We start from the raw sequence: 16,449 nt of genomic DNA on the forward strand, positions 1-16,449 counted from the left end.
CTGGATGATGATGATGATGGTGATGGTGATGACGCGCACTTGGTCGTGATCCATGCAGACTCTGGTTTTAGGTGATTTTTTAAAAAGGTCTGTACACCTGATTGTTCTCTGATTTAACCGATATGGAAACAGAATTTTTGAAATATTTACCGAAACTAATTTTTTCCCACTGCTCACGTTCGAAAATAATCGTGTCATCTCCAAACCTTTACGCACAGAAAGATTTGGTTTGCTTTGGTGCAATCATAATGTGTTTTCACGATAAAACATTCTTCACAATCTCTTGGTAAAACATGAGTGATAGTTTAAGGTGACAAACAACTCTTCAACTGGACAAAGTTAAAACTTTAAAGAGTCTTAAGTGTTCGTTCAGACTCAAATGAATCTTATTTCTCCACGATGCCATTTCTTTAGGCGCGTTTCCGTTTCGTCTTTGTTTAAAAAAAGGTCCTTTTCAGTTCGTGATTTCCACCACCGACATTTACAGACGCAATAAAACCATAAATTCCTGAAATGCAACTCATGCCTCACATCAGGCGCTTTGCTGTTTTTTTTTTGTTCTTCTTACCCTCGAAGTGACACAAACTCCATTATAGTATTGTGTATATTTTAGTTTTTAAAAAGTAAAAATAGAAAATATTGTTGCTTCCTCCACTGGCCAATATTTTAAAGTGATATCATCGAATGATCAGTGGAGGCCTGAAGCAAAAACTGTCCATCTGCACCAGAGGCCTTCAGTTAATAGAGTTTATATAATTTTTGTTATTTCTATTAATATCAGTGGATGAACTTGAATTCTTCTCGAGTCTGAAAGCGTCATTAGAAAGTGAAGTTTACAAATTTAACATCACGTGGTTCCCGATTTGTCTCTCTAATAATAATAATAATATTTCAATTTTGGATTCCAATTATTATTCTGTGATTCTAAAAAATATATATTGTACGAATGTGTGTAGTTTCTGTTCTATTTCCCACACCATAAACCCTCAAATACAACCTTATTGTTTAAGGGAATTTCCCATCAGATGGTTTATAGTTTTAAAGTTGTTTTTTTATCTCGGTTTCTTTTTGTTTTCAGTCTGCGATGCAAACAAAGAAACCGGACACAGCGATGCTGTAAAACTTTATGACTTTTTTCTTTCTTTCTTTTTAAAATCCAACTAAAAGTCTCAATATGAAACGGGAGCATCATTATTTTAAACATGAATGTACTACTTACGAAATATCAGATATAAAGGTTTTAAAAAAACAACATTATTTTAATTTTAAATAATATGAATTTAAAATAAAAATATACTATAAATTGTTTTTACAGATTGAAAAAGCTATTTTTTTATCATAAGTGTAAATAAGGTTTTTTTTTTTTAATACTAGGCAGCACAAAATAAATATAACAGTTAATTGGTGACTAGGAATTAAAGGATTAGTGTGTAAAATTTAGCAGAATGTGTTGTGAAGTTGCAGCTGAATATTCCTCACCTTTTCCTTCTGTGGGAAAAAAACATATGAAGCCTTCCATTAACCTTAAAATCTCAAAACATGTTAAGTTTGTCCATTGTGGGCAATTGTAAAATAAATAAATAAAATGGTGGTCCAAAATGGTGGCCTCATTCTGGGGTAATGGAAAACGAAATTGGACACAATCAAGTGATGAAAACAAATAATAATAAAAAAAGAAGCCAAAGAAAAAATAACTTCACCTTTAATTTTCACACATTACCTTTTAAAAATATAATTAAGGCCCACAACAAAAAACCCCAGTAAGCATTGAGATTTAGATTTTATTTTTCAGATCTAGATTACACATTGTTAAATGAGGCCTGTCTGCTTTTTATTTTTGGCACTGAATGTGACATTTTCTTTGAGTTCATTCACCCTGAGAGCAGAAGTGTTAGGCTGCAAGTATCTCAGCTGGTAGAAAATGGTAAAAATAGTGGAGGGGGGGGGGGGAGAGAAGGGCATCTGCTGTGCTGCAGGCTATATTCTGTACAGTGGTGAGCAGCTTAAACTGCAGGTGTCCACATATAAAAGATAAACATCGTACAAACATGAGAGTTCCTTCACAGGCACAGTGTGTTTTCTGTGTATGATCACAGTCCTGGTTTGTGCTCCTCAGTGCCCTTTACCGTGCTGCGAGCCTCTGCGGGAGGAGTTTCTGACGGTGTGAGAGAAACCAGGCCTCCTGAGGAGCGGGATCGGAGTGGAGACGACGAGCAGGCTCTGCAGGGCAGCGGGGTCGTGGGACATGTGGCCGCAGTGCCCGCCTCTGTTAGCGACGTGGATTTGGACGCCGGGACGGCACCGTTTCTTGGAGTAGGAGCTGCTCCGGCTGTCCTGCCTCGCGGTCAGGGAGCTGCTGACTGTGAGAGAGCGAGAGGGAGAACATTCTGAATGAAAGCTCACTGTTAAAGTAAGAGTCAAACACGTGTGCTGCTGTGCAAAGGCTCATTTTGTTTTTCCATCTTTTAATTATGTGTTTTAATAAGGCAGTTGTCTGGGAACTCTCCAGGGCTCCGTGGTATTCAATATTAAACTAATTCCTCACAACTCTTTTATTAGTGTTGCTCAGGTTTTCCTCGGTTAATAATCGAGGAGTTGTGAGAATGCCTAAATTAAAAGTGCTAACTAATTATGGAGGCTGAATTATGTTCATATTTAGTCATGGGAGCATGTGATGGAAGGATTTTAATATTTGAATTTAAGTCGATGCCATTTTCATCACAACTTTAAATTAAAACAATTTAGATTAAAAAGATTTTTAATGCCATTTTAAAACAGTTTTTTTGTTTTATTAAATATTTACAAAACTATATGTATGATATGTATGAAGATTTAAATATTCTTTCCACATAAACACCCTCCACAATTCCCAAAAATGCTCTTTAAATTATATTTTTTAATATTTGAAGGTAATTTTAAGGACATTTCTGTGAAATCATAAGCGTGCAGAGTGATATGTTTACCTGGCCAGTGCAGTCTCTTAGCGCTGATGGCCGCTCTGTTGTTGTTGCTCACAGTCTCATCCTTGTTCAGGCTCCTCTGGTCCATCGAGGGCCTGAGCAAACGCTGCTGAGTCACGTGGGAGCGGATGTGCTGCAATACAACAGTGATTTTATTAACAGCATATATGATAAATTCCATTTCATTAACGTTATTTTACTGCAAATCACTGATAGGCTCAAAAAACACTGACTCTGAAACATGGAAAGTGTTTAAATGTCATTCAAATCTGGAAAAGTGCTACATTTGCAACAATGCATCTGAATTTATGTTTGATTTGAATTTTTTCCACACATATTCAGACCTGAAACTAGCAATTTTGTAAATTTTAAAAATCCACACTGGTGTGCACTGCTCCAGTTTCATTAAAAAACTATTATTAATTCAATAATATGATTTAAAAAAAACAAACTATAATATTAGTGTCTACAAGCAGAGCTTTGATGAGTAGGTAACAACTTCTGATGCAAAAGAAATTAATCTGCAACAAATTTGAGACATTTTCTTAAACAAAAATACAGAATATTCTCAGGAATTTTGAATATAAATAGCTGGGTTTTGTTTGCCCATACTGTTAATAATGTCACATAAAAATGAAAGACTAAATTTAAGATGGCAATGTGGAAAGAAAAATGTAAAAAAAAGAAATTGACAAATATTTAAAAACACTTTAAATAGTAGATCAATAAATCAGCAGATTATTTCAAACAAATACAGACAGAGTTAAAATATGGGTTTGTTTAATGGGATGGTTTTGTACCTTTTTATGAATCTGTTGTGAAATGTGAGTGTAGCTTTTCTGATGCTGCTGCTGATGCTGCTGAAGCTGATGCTGAAGCTGATGCTGAAGCTGATTCTGAAGCTGATGCTGAAGCTGCTTCTGCGTCCGAAGGGAAAACTGTGCCAAAGAGTCCAAATGCAACACGTCAAAAACCTTTTTCTGTTCATTTAAAGTATTACTTTAAACATTCCCTGACATCACCTGTCACCAGGTCTTACTTTGGTGTGTTGTCGTCTCTGCTGGTGCCTGTGGGCGTCCGGGGCTCCCTGCAGGGCTCCCCCTCCCTCTGTCTGGCCCTGTAACAGCTGCTGGATCTGGCCCACCACCCCCAGGTCCTGTAGTAGTTTCTTCCTCTGGAGAAGCAGATACACTCTCTCTTGCTCCTCCATCTCTGCTGCTGCTGCATCCTCCTCCTCCCCATCCTCCCCCTCCTCTTCCTCCGCCTCCTTCTTCTCTTCTTGGACTTGTGCAGCTTCAGGATCGACCCACATGCTGGACAGACGGAGCTGCTGAGAAGAAAAAAGGAAAAAACATTATGGCATTTGATTCAATTTGTGTTTATGGCTTTACTGTATATCCTTCCACGAGTATGCATTTCCCACATATTAGCAATTACTGTCACCGAATAACACTGTTTGTTTTTTCAGCCTCGACAATAAAGCATCATCTGAAGGGAATATTATTCTGGCTAATGTAAAATGGGTAAATATATACGTAGACTACGACTCTAAAGGGGTCAGACAGACTATGAGCCATTCATCACGGGGCAGAAGCTGTTTGACTCCCTCTTGTGGCTTCATGTGGACACTACATGGTTAATGACTCACCAGCTGAGGGTCACAGCCAGTGTCTGGGATGGGGGGTTGTTTTGGTGCTCGCCGGGGTTTGGCTCGCTCTCCCGCCGTCTCCCCCTGCAAGTCTCTCCTGCGACTCGCCTTCAGGTCTTTCTCCTTCTGCTCCTGCTTCAGGAGCAGATCCTGCAGCTGAAGCCTAAACACACAAATGCACAAAATGATCATTCACAACTCATTTTATTGATTTTTTTTTTTTTTTTGTTAAATCATGCTCCCTTATAATATAAAATATTTAAAAAGTAAGTCACATTTAATGCATGATTTTGACATAATGGGATATAAAAAATACAAGTTTAATTAAAATGTTGACATTATTTCTTACAATATTACCTTTAACTATCTGTTCATATAGAGCAGCTTTAACGTATAGGCGTTAATGGGACACATGAATAAATACATATATTTTCTTCAACCTATTATTTTTATTACATGCCCTTTTTAAACTGCACATAAATGCTAAATACTCAACGCCTCTATATGTAGATGTGTAGTAGATTATAGGATTATTTAATGAGTTCATTTGGAAGAAACATTAAAACTGTTGCAGTATTAAAATCTCTATATTTAGTTCCATAAAAACCTTAACTCAATGTGATTATGTCTTGGAAAAAACGTATATAAAGTAAAAATGTATTAATATAAGAAAAACCCAGAAAAAATAAACAATTGTTTTGTGGGAAGCCCAATTAACAAAAAATCTCATAAAATCTCATTTATAATTGAATAATTGACTGTTTTTAAATCAAAATTGCAATTCCCAAATCTGAAAGTCAACAATTTAATTTTAAAAAATTTGTTCAATTCCAATAGAATAAAACACACAACAACACAATACACAGTAAATATTAAAATGAGGCTTGACTGAAATCTCTATATTTAAATCACTGAAATCAGATATTTCCACCAAATCATTCAGCCCTTATTTACAACAAATAATGTGTGATATAATAAATGAAACATAACATAAAGGATGTGCATCACTGACACTCTTGTCCTCAGTCTATAGAAGGCGCGCTGCTGCTGTTACCTGACACACTCCTCTCTGGCCTTGGACGCCGCAGTCTCCTGGAACAGCGACCTGCTATGTATGAAGTACTTGTCGTATTTCTCTCCTCCCTCTCTGGGATAAATCCTGGTGAATCCGCCCAGGTGTTCGGCCTGGTATCTCTCCATCTGTTCCACAGAGGCGGCCTGGCACTGTCGCAGCTCCTCCGACCTGACGGTAAACACACAAACGCAACAACCGCACACGGTCAGTGAATGAGTAGATGAGTGCATGAATGACCTTGGTGAAAAACCCTTTGCTCCTTACAGCTCCATACCTGGCCTGCCTGGTGTGCTTTAGTTGCAGCCTGTCCTTCACCCTGCGTCTGTCCTCTTTGTTGACTTTGCGGCGGTCGCAGGCGCCTAGGTTGATGAGGTTCAGGGTGTCGTACAGCAGAGCGTCCTTCACCTCGCGGTCCAGCTGTGAGTCTGTGGTAAAACTCGGCGAGTGGTTCACCTGGACACACATTTAAAAACAACAGAATAGTTATGTCTTATTAAACATTAAACCTTGGTTCAGCGGCCACATATAGCACAATTTGATCTCAAGTGGGCCGGACCAGTCAAATAATGGCATAATAACATATTAACCCTCTTTTTTACATTAAATTAATATCTTTTTACAAAATATTATGAACAACCTGAAACTTCATAAGAAACATAAGTGCATTCTCTACAATATTATGCCTAAATTTACCATTTACAGGTATCTGTAACTGAGAATTAGGATTAGATTCTAATCCTAATGTGAAATTTCCACAAATTCATCCTGGGGGACAGATTGGACCCACCGGTTCGGGGCACAGATTCGTGCCGCAGGTGCACTCTTTGTAAATTGCCACAGGAATAATAACTCCTTATATGGACATCCTGGGCGTGTGTGTGTGTTTATGGGTCACATCTTCAGGCTTTACAAAATGCTTTTTTTTCGTCGTCTTATGTGTTGTTGAGTCAAATTTATAATTCATTTTAATCGCATCGAGTAGATATAATTGTGCAAAAGTCACACAATTACAGTTTTTTTATTTTATTTTATTTTTGTTCGTAAATACCAGCCAGGCGAATTTTGAACTATGACGCATTTCTAGGTTTCAAAATGTTGTATTTTATGCTCAGGTGTGTTTATATAGTTGGTGAAAATGAAAACAAATAATCAGATTTGCCTATAGGTTGTGCTGAAACTAAAGGATACTCTATACTGCACATTCTTATTATAGCCTCTGTGAATACATTTTAACATAGTAATGGATTAAAAAACAGCCTAAATGCTCTGTGTTCTAAGGCTTAAAATGCTTCATTATTTCCTGATTATTATTTCCCCTTATACCTCATTAGAGTCGCTGTTAATGATGCTGTTAAGCCTCATGGACTTTCTCTGTATTTCTCAGTGTAGTGGTGGTGTCTAGATCTGGCGTGTAGGCCCGTGTTGCACACAGGAAGTGATTTGGGAAGCAACGGCAACACTGAGCGAATAAAGCAAAATACAACAAACACTACTACTAAAACTCTACTTGACTCCGCTGCGCTCCCTCACTCAGGTCTGATAGTATTGCTCGGCTGAGCCTGGTTTCAGATGCAGAACGCAGCATATTAACGACGTTATGCATCACCTCTGCACACGAAGACCGAGGCAGAGCAATAACATGAAAACAACAACAAAAGTTTACGCGCTGCAGCTTTATGCTTTTCAAAGATACCAAAAGATTTAATTTAGAGGAAAGACGAGTATAAAATAATGCATAAGATAGCGATACCGTTTCCCTTTGATGGGATGATGCAGCCATAAAAAAACATCTGAGGTCTGCTCCTTAATATTTAACTCAGTGTAAACATCATAAAGCTTCGCTAAAGAGCTGGAACGAGCCAAGCAAAATGAGGAGTGTGAAATGAGCGCGTTATGAGGGGGAAAATGTTGCTACTTGATAAATTTTACATTCATACTTTTCTGTCATTTTTATACTTGATGGTCCGGTGTGTCAACATTTTGTAGATTTTATTGGGCAGAGATTGACTGCACTACCTTTTAAGTAAGTTTGTAGAAGTGTGGAATTGCTTTAAAATCAAAACATTGCTTGTTTTTCTTTGCTTAGAATGTACGCAGCATGAAGAAAATGGACATAGTTTTCTGGTTTGGTGGAGCAAAGGGAAAAGGATGGAAGTAGCAGTTAGCCACCAGGGGGCGACTCCTTTGCTGGTTGCAAAAATAACTCCATTTGAATAGAAGAAAATGTGAACATTTGCCTACTTCTCACTTGATTTATAACGTCAATCTCTAGTTTCAGGTCTGCTGCAGTGGAACATGATGGCAATTCTGTAAATTATGTTCCCATTTAGAGGAAAACGGAACAGTTATGTATCAATATCAAACTGTCAACTGATGTCTGTCAACTTCTGTGAACCATCATAGATCCCTCTCTGGTTCTTAAACCCAGAAATAAACTATAATGTGTCGTGTTCTCTCACCTCCAGCACCCAGGGTCTGAGGCGGTGATCCAGCAGCATGTCGAAGCCCAGGATCTCAAAGCAGGCGCTGCCCGTGGTGTGGTTGGGGAAGCACGTGTGGTAATTATGCTTGAGGATGGGATGAGCGGAGATCAGAGTCTTGATGATCATGTCCTCGATGTCGCCCCACATCTTCTGTGTGTTGCACATGATGGAGTCCAGGTACTTGTTGAGGGTGGATAGTTTTCTACAGTTAGGAGAGAACAAAGAGTCACTTAAAGACAAAATGTGATATTTTAGGAGTTAAGAGTTGTAATAGAATTTGGTTAAAGGGTATTTATACCGTTTGCTGCCAGTATCCCTGTCACGGATAAAGTTTTCACTGTGCTTGTTGATTGAGTAGTTGGTGAGATGCATGCACACATCATCCTAAAATTAGAAACGCAAAAAAGACTTGTATGGGTTTACATAGTGTCAATGTTTGGATTTTAAACTGCATTAGCCTTTTAAATTTTTGCTGCAATTATCTGACAAATTCATGTATTGATTAAAAGAGAATCAAATATATTTGTTAAGCCCCTTTTGTTCAAGTTTATGTCAGTCTATTGGTTCTGGAATTGTTGTCTTAGTGCTTTATTATTTTTAGATTTGTAATTATTTTAATCATAAAAGGGCCAGGAAATGTCCTGTGAGTAGTGCTTTCGCCCATTTTCCAGAATAACTTTCAATATCTGTAAGTTATTTACAATGTTAAAATACTGTATTAACTAAAATTTAAAATGAAAGAGGAAAAAACACTATAGCTCTACATGAACACCAGCTTTTGTGTGTTAAATTTGTAATTTGAACAGTATAACTCATTTAAAATAACATTTGTTAGAGTTTTTGTCTCAATGTCCAAAAACAGGGTTAGGGTTAGCGTTTTTTCCAACTCTCTCCTCTCCGGTGACAAAGACTCTGATTCTCCGGCTTCCTGCAACAACGCGAGTGAAATTACCGTAAGAACCACAACTACACGCTCATTTTTCCGATAGCACAAACCGTCGCATAATTACGGTAATGCAACCACTTGGTGTTGTGCACCATGTGCTCCTCAACAAGTCACACATTGTCATGTCTTACCACGTTGCCGTGTGTCGGCTCGTTGTACTGCGTGGTGCAGAAGCGAGCCAGTCCCTCCTTGTACACGAAGATGCTGAACGGGTCGCACGACGTCACCAGCACGTAAATACGCAAGTCAAACTTGTACCCGTCGATTAAAAAAGGCTGGAGAAACAAAACAAAACACATATTTAAACATCGAGTTCTGCGTCTTTTTTTTTTTGAGTGTGCTGTTTGACAGACCCTCACCTTGGAGAGGTAAACCTGGCAGATCATGTGTTCTCCGGGGGGAATGTCTCTATTCGATTTGGTGATGAAGATGCCTTTGCCTTGGCAGCCCGTGTCCGGCTTACAGATGTACGTCTTGTTCTTTTTGGCCCTGGTGTAAGCTTGGAAATCATTGTAACTGCAGAGTACAACAACAGGATAAGTAGAGGAGTAAGTGACAGTGAGACATACTGAGAAAAAGTAGCAAAAGTAAGACAACTGACTCTGCGGGGAGGCACCACGTTCTCGGGAAGATGCCGTAGTCTCTGGGGAAAAGCTTGCGCATGCGGTTCATGTTTCTTGCCAGGGAATCTTTGCGGCAGATCTCGCTCATCCCAGGAAAATGGTTTATTTTCTCCACGAGAAAACAAAAATGTAGATGACAGTATTATTCGATGAACATATGAAGACTGCTCCATATTTTTATGAGTAGGATTGTGTGCAGCATAAAAGGGGATATGGTACAGCAGAGTAAAATGGGTTTTAACTTGCTGAATAGTAACTGAATTACCCACTTAGACTGCAAAAATATTTTACAAATCAAAACACTGTGCCCTTAAAAGCATTAAATCTCGACAAGAATCAGGGTGAGGCTATTGATGATCATTACAGAGTGAGCGAGGAGAACGACTAGTCTTCCGTGATCCACCTCCAGGTGCAGAAATTGAATTACAAGACAATTATTTGACAGCGTTGAGTCCAGTTCAATTAGCTCTTTATGATGATGACCGTCGTGTGGCTGCGGCAAGTCGCAGTGAATTCAATCAAATACCTGGTAACGCTTCATGTCTTTAACACGCTCCAGGGACACGGAGAAGTCGGTCCAAAACAGCGTCCACTCCTCGCCGTCCGCCGCCTCTTTGAGGCCGTATCGACGAGCAGCTCGACGCACTGAGACAAAGCAGACATCAACATTTTCTCATTTGTTCCTCATGTTTTTTACACAAATGATCTGTTTGTAGCCAAGAAAAAATGGCTACAAGAGATCTATCATCAAATCAGCTGTGGTTATTATAAATTAAGTGGGGAAGCAGGTGTGCACAAGCATGTTTTCTTTTAACTTTAACTTTTAAAGCTAAGTTTAGTTAATTATTTATAGCCTAAAGTAGACTAGCCTACATTTTTATATATTTTACTTACTTTATATACCATTTGATATTTGTAATGTTGTATGTCTTGTGTGTTATTGTTTTACACCACTGCCAAAGGTAAATTTCCATTTTATGTGAATTTAATAGTCTATTTTTATCCAGTTCTATAGTTATATGTGTGTGTATATATATATGTATATATGTGTATATGTATGTATGTGTGTATATATATGTGTATGTGTATATATGTATGTATATATATGTGTGTGTATATATATATACACACATATACAGTATGTATATATATATATTTACATACAAACATATATGTGTATATATATATATATACACTTACATCTACATACATATATATTTATATATATATATATATTAGTTGTATTGCCGTGTATGTTTTTGCTCGTGCATGTGTGTGGGTGCAAAGTGTTGCTGCCGTCAGGAGTCGATCGAAGAAATGTCGATTAACGATAAATCATACGATGAATAAATTATATAGATTTAGTGTACACGACATGGGCAGAAATATGTGGATGCACAGCACTGACTGCTCTGATTTCAGACTTTCCAAAAGGCTTTGGACGCACACACAGAGCAGGGATTTACTCGCTTTCGGTGCACGAGAACATTAGTGAGCTGCTGTTGAGTGATCAGTTGCCGGCTGACGCTCTCAAAATGTATTAGGTGAGGTTCTTCTGTGTCAACCAACAGTTTGCACAACCTTTAACATAACAGAGAAGACAATTCAATGCACGTGCACGAACACATTTATTCTCCCCATCGTTCTCTTTAACGCCATGTTCACTTAGAGCTGCAGAATCAATGGAAAAAAAGCTGATAAATTCCTATCTCTAACACCGCTTATCGTGTGTAGTTTTTGTAAACTAAACCCTCTATTTAGTTTTCAAAAGTTAAAGTGACAGTTATCCATTGTCGTGACTTATTGTGGTCAACGTATAAAGGGAATTGAAGGTGTGCAGACGCAGATATGAAAGTTGGCATCCTCGCTTTTTCAACATAAACGTAGCCCCGGCACCATTACTGCAAAAGTGTAATAATAATGATACTAATTCACAGAACGCTGAGAGGACGAGAGAAAACTAAATGCAACATTGCTCTTATTCACATAAAAATGTCATAATTGTGAACAAAATGAGCTGTGTGTGGTTAAGTGTGATAGTGCAGATAAGGAAAAAAAACTGAGTAGGATCTATGAAAAGAAACAGTAGTTAACTAGACATCAAATTGCAGTTATTATGAATCAAATAACCTTATTCTGAAAATGTAGGTTAACTAGATGAAATATAGCAGGTTTAAACAGCTAATTATCACAGTGCAGATATTGTTTTGTGATGCTATGCCTCTCTGTCTTGTGCCCCTCACTGAATGACCATGCGACAGATGACCATCTTTTTTTTGCAGTGAAGGAAATTGTGTTGGTGCTGCAGCACTGGAAAGGGTTTTTGCTATGGGACAATGTACGATATTATCGTTGATTGTGATAAAAAGTACTAAAAATAAATTGCTCGTGGTGGATTTCTATTATTGTGATAATCGTGAACAAATACTAACATTAATATTTGCAGTGAGTGTCTAGAAAATCCTGTCGAACTATACTTATCTCACCTCACGGAGTGGGAGTGAAGTATTGTTTTTGGTGGCTCTGTGTGTCTGTCTGTGCTTTTTCACTTGCACTTGCCAATATGACCAACAGAGGCCGCCAGAGGCTTGTTGCATGAATGGGGTGCCATAATGTGAAGCTGCAGCTTGTTACTATTTATGAGCTATTTAAATTCATCACTTTTCACTAAATATATTAAGGCTGCAACTAACGATCATTTTTAAAGTTGACTGATTGATTTAATGTCGATTATCCTCTCGATTAATCAACTAATCGTTTGGTTCATATAATGTTTAAAAATGTGGATCAGTTTTTTTTGAATGTTTTCAAACATCTTGTTTTGTCCACAAACCAAAATTATTCAGTTTTAAGAAAAATCTGTGATGGTTCTAATCAACATATATTAAGTTAAAGCATCTGAATCCATGCAATAGTATCATAAATCGCAATTATTTTGGTCAGGATAATCGAGGTGGGGAAGTTTTATATCGTTTATACAGATTAGCAGTGCTAGAACAGCTCTCTCTCTCTGAAATGCCCTGTGATTTTTCCTTTATTATGAAATTATGAATCAATAATGCCGAACATATATCCTGCTTACTGTACCTTTAATTTGCCATATTATATATATATAAATATTATATTCTGTCTTTTTATCTATATTCCTGTTGCACAATTTGAAACTTCTGTGGTTGCTTGATAATTTACTTTGTTTGACTGTTGCAAATGAGAATATTACATACCTGGGCATTATGTTTTATATAAAAGTAGAGTATTTGTCCATATACGTTTGGCCACATGGTGTACACTTACTACTAGAGCTTATCCAACATGATTACACATAGTTGTCTAATGTAAAGGCCTAAATCAGTGGAAATGATCATAGAAACGTCTGAAACGTACCACTTTCATATTTGCAGTTGGTCATGTTGATCCACAGTCATCTGGAAGAGAAGAGAGACGAGGAGAAGGACAGACATCTGCTTTGCTGTGAGCTTCTCACAGATGCCTCATTACACTCATCTTCCCCTTTTTTTTCCCCTCCCCAAAAGATGAGGCCAAAATGTGAAAACTAAAAACTTAAGAACCTCAAGGACAAGTTCTAAAAATCATGGCTGTCAGGGCGTCCAGCTGTTAAAATACCTGTGATGGGAAGAAGAAATGAAGGAGATCCTAACATACCTCTTTTTGCCCTTTCTCCTCCTCTTCTTGAGGGTGGGTGGCAGAGTACTGCGGCGGGCCTTTTCTTCCATTTGATGTTCATCCACATCGTCCTCTCCCTGCTGCTCACATTTAAGTACATCACTGTTTGTGTCATGGCTGTCCACAGGTACACCCATCCTGGAGAAACAATATATGCACAGTTTGTAATACTGCATAGTAAACAAAAATCATGCTGTGCCGTTTTTAACGGGACTCGCTGCACGGCGTCATTATGAAATTCAATCAAACAGAACAAAGTACACGGTGTAAGTGCGGGCATGGACTCATGTTTCCGTTTCCATTCCTCTCATCAGGTGAGTGCTCTGTCTGTCAGCACGTTGTTCCCTCACTGGCATTCAAGGGTTATTGTGGCAGGACGGATACAGAGGCTAACACTGCAACAATAGCCCGGGAAATTAATCCCAACACTGATGCACAAGAGCAAGTGAATACCTTTTACTTACTTCAACTGCGAACAATACTAAAAACATCTGATCTGACAAAAAAAACATCTCGGTCCCATCTTAACAGCTGGAAAGCTTCTGCCAAATAATGTGAACATTTAGTCAGCGCCACCTACAGTTTATTTTTGCAGCTCATCCATTTCCTTTTTTTGTCGATTGTGCACGCTCAAACTCAGCCAGGCTGCATTCTGTGCGGCAGGTGTGTTCCGATTCCAGAATATACGCTTCACACTTGCATGAGGTGAAATCTCAGCGTGAATGCTGAGTAATCACGCCGCCGCCTTTGATCTTCGAGCGTGCACCCACTTCCGATGGGAACGCCGCCTATGATCTGCACGCTGTCGTCATTTCCCCCATGGGAAAAATGTGTTCTAATTCAGAACTGATTTTTCTTAAGCGGTAGTAGTGTTCTCAATCTGGATTATAACACAATCTATACTCGGCATTCCCAACTAATTAATACTAAATTAGTATGAAGTAAGGTTTCACAAACTTCCTGAGACGGTACTTAAAGCTGCAGTGTGTAACTTTCCGTAAAAATCTGCCTCGATTTGGTTTGTTGTGAACAGAAACTACATTATTTGAATGTCGTGTCCATCTGAAAACAAAATATGTGAAGCAATACTATCAGACCTGACTGAGGGAGCATTTTTGTGTATTTACAGCATTTATGCTGTCAAAAAAAAACTTACATTTTTCAACTTGAAGGTTGGGGGTTCGCTTCCCGATTCCGCTAGTCTACATTGAGTCTAACAGATATTTTCTATTTAACTACAGTTAAACTAAAGTTTAAATGTTGTCACCACAAAGAACAACCATAGTTGACTCGAGGTTCTTTGTCATCAACCAAAATACTTGACAAACTGAACAAAATAAGCACAATAATATCGGTGTGCAAGTGCGTAGAAACTATGGTTGAGATATTTTATCCAACAGAATAACCCACATGTTACAGCGACAAACCTAAGTGAGTTTAATTCCACTTATTCCTCATAAGCAAACGTCCGTCTGCACTCTAACCTGAGCACAGTGGTCAACGATCCTCACAGCAGCGTCTCAGCTGTTCACCTCTGCCCCCCTATCTGGTGTCTTGTTGGGTGAAGGTGAGGTCAAGTTAATTGTAGGTAATGATCCTGACGGAATACTGGGCGGGTGGTGGTGGGGGTAACTTTAAGGAGGGATATCCCAGGTACACTGCGGGAGGTTACGGTGCTAGGTGACTGTATTTTGATCCAGTAATCTGGATAATCCTGACCCTGGACCGTGAGCTTCACGCTGGGTTGAGACGCCCCTCTGACCTCAGCTCGTATACTGTTACAGCACTGCCAAAGGATTTCTCCAAGGTTCTTTATCAGAGTCAACAACAACAACAACAATATGTGGTTAACGAATCTTCGGCAAACAATGGTTTAATCCAGTTAAGCTGTTAAATGATATTTCCTTACCTGTAAAGAAATAACGGCACTAAACACTTCAGTAAGTTGTGTTGAATGAACCTATTTCTATCTAAGAGTTGCTTTGAATGAATGTGTCTGCTTAATGAACTGTAGGAAAGTATACTAAATAAACTACCCTTCTTTTTTACAAGTAATATGTACATTTTAAAGCTCAAATTATATAGCATTCATTTGATCAATAAATGGTCAAATTATGTCCATATTATGACAGTCACAGGTATTTCCACTAATTTGCGATGATATAAAACATAATTAATATGAAAAGTTTGACTTGTTGTCCTTGATAAATGGATAAACACCTTTAAACAACTTTGTGAGCTGAAACTACAGCAGTGTAAACTCGTTTAACTGAATTTAGTTGTCACTGTGATTGGCTTGAAACACAGTACACTCTAAACACATTTTCAGTATAATCCAGCACAAAATACAAGCAAACAAAATTCTCTGAAACGTCCAGATTCATGACAGTTTGGTCAGTTTTAAGTACCCGTACCTAACAAATTGGTTTACGTCAAGGCTCGCTAACATTATTGGACAAAGTGACCGTTACTCACCTGCATCCTTACCCCGCTACATTTGTGAGGATGAGTGGAGAGCAGACCAGGAATCTTTATTGAAGAGCCCTTTTAAGCCACATCTGCTGAAGAACACACACACACACACACACACACACACACAGTGGATTAGTATGAGCACAAGGATGGGTTCACTTCACTTCAGATTGACTTACACACTCAAGCCACGGGGCCTGCTGGTTGACCAGGATCTGGTGACCAATTAGAAACTGTGAGGACAAACACCCGATCCCTGGTGACATGTTGAGGAGAAAATGAGCAGGAGACCTCAGCAGGGAGCGAGCGCTGAAGGATAATCGCTGATATTTGTTCACTGAAATCGGAGCGCTGCTTTTCAGTTGTTGAATTTAAATCTGTGCCGAAAAGCTTGTTGACAGTGTGTGTGTGTGTGTGTTGTAAGTGAGCAGCTTTAGCTCCGGACAGGAAAATGAAAGAAGAACACAGAGTGGACAAAAGAGAAACCATGTCAGACAAACATGTTATCAGTCAGAGATATCTGATGATGTAGTGCAAGGATCGCACAACAGCGGCTGC

At 38.5% G+C, this 16,449-nt stretch overlaps 1 protein-coding gene across 1 annotated transcript; it reads right to left on the reverse strand.

Moving 5' to 3' along the window:
* Nucleotides 1–1,904: 1,904 nt before the first annotated feature.
* On the reverse strand, nt 1,905–16,116 carry ttll6 (tubulin tyrosine ligase-like family, member 6). Its single transcript, XM_083903708.1, has 17 exons — nt 16,071–16,116; nt 15,895–15,977; nt 13,399–13,557; nt 13,120–13,154; nt 10,262–10,380; nt 9,714–9,844; nt 9,472–9,628; nt 9,244–9,387; nt 8,465–8,550; nt 8,143–8,368; nt 5,958–6,136; nt 5,663–5,851; nt 4,609–4,771; nt 4,000–4,287; nt 3,761–3,898; nt 2,964–3,093; nt 1,905–2,360 (listed from the first exon to the last, which is right to left on the reverse strand). The coding sequence occupies exons 3-17, from the start codon at nt 13,554–13,556 to the stop codon at nt 2,113–2,115; spliced, it is 2,391 nt and encodes a 796-aa protein (XP_083759834.1). The 5' UTR covers nt 13,557; nt 15,895–15,977; nt 16,071–16,116; the 3' UTR covers nt 1,905–2,112.
* Between the last annotated feature and the right edge of the window lie 333 nt (nt 16,117–16,449).

The sequence above is a fragment of the Microchirus variegatus genome (genome assembly GCF_963457635.1).
Source record: "Microchirus variegatus genome assembly, chromosome: 17".
NCBI classification, from domain to species: Eukaryota; Metazoa; Chordata; class Actinopteri; order Pleuronectiformes; family Soleidae; genus Microchirus; species Microchirus variegatus.

What these genes read in the sequence shown, in the direction of transcription:
- ttll6 (XM_083903708.1), bottom strand. Translation starts at nt 13,556, where the DNA reads ATGGGTGTACCTGTGGACAGCCATGACACAAACAGTGATGTACTTAAA. An exon ending in AGGAGAAAGGGCAAAAAGAG is followed by an intron (nt 13,155 to 13,398) that starts GTATGTTAGGAT and finishes TTCCAGATGACT; the next exon opens with GTGGATCAACATGACCAACT. An exon ending in CTGGCTGTGACCCTCAGCTG is followed by an intron (nt 4,288 to 4,608) that starts GTGAGTCATTAA and finishes TCTTCTCAGCAG; the next exon opens with CTCCGTCTGTCCAGCATGTG.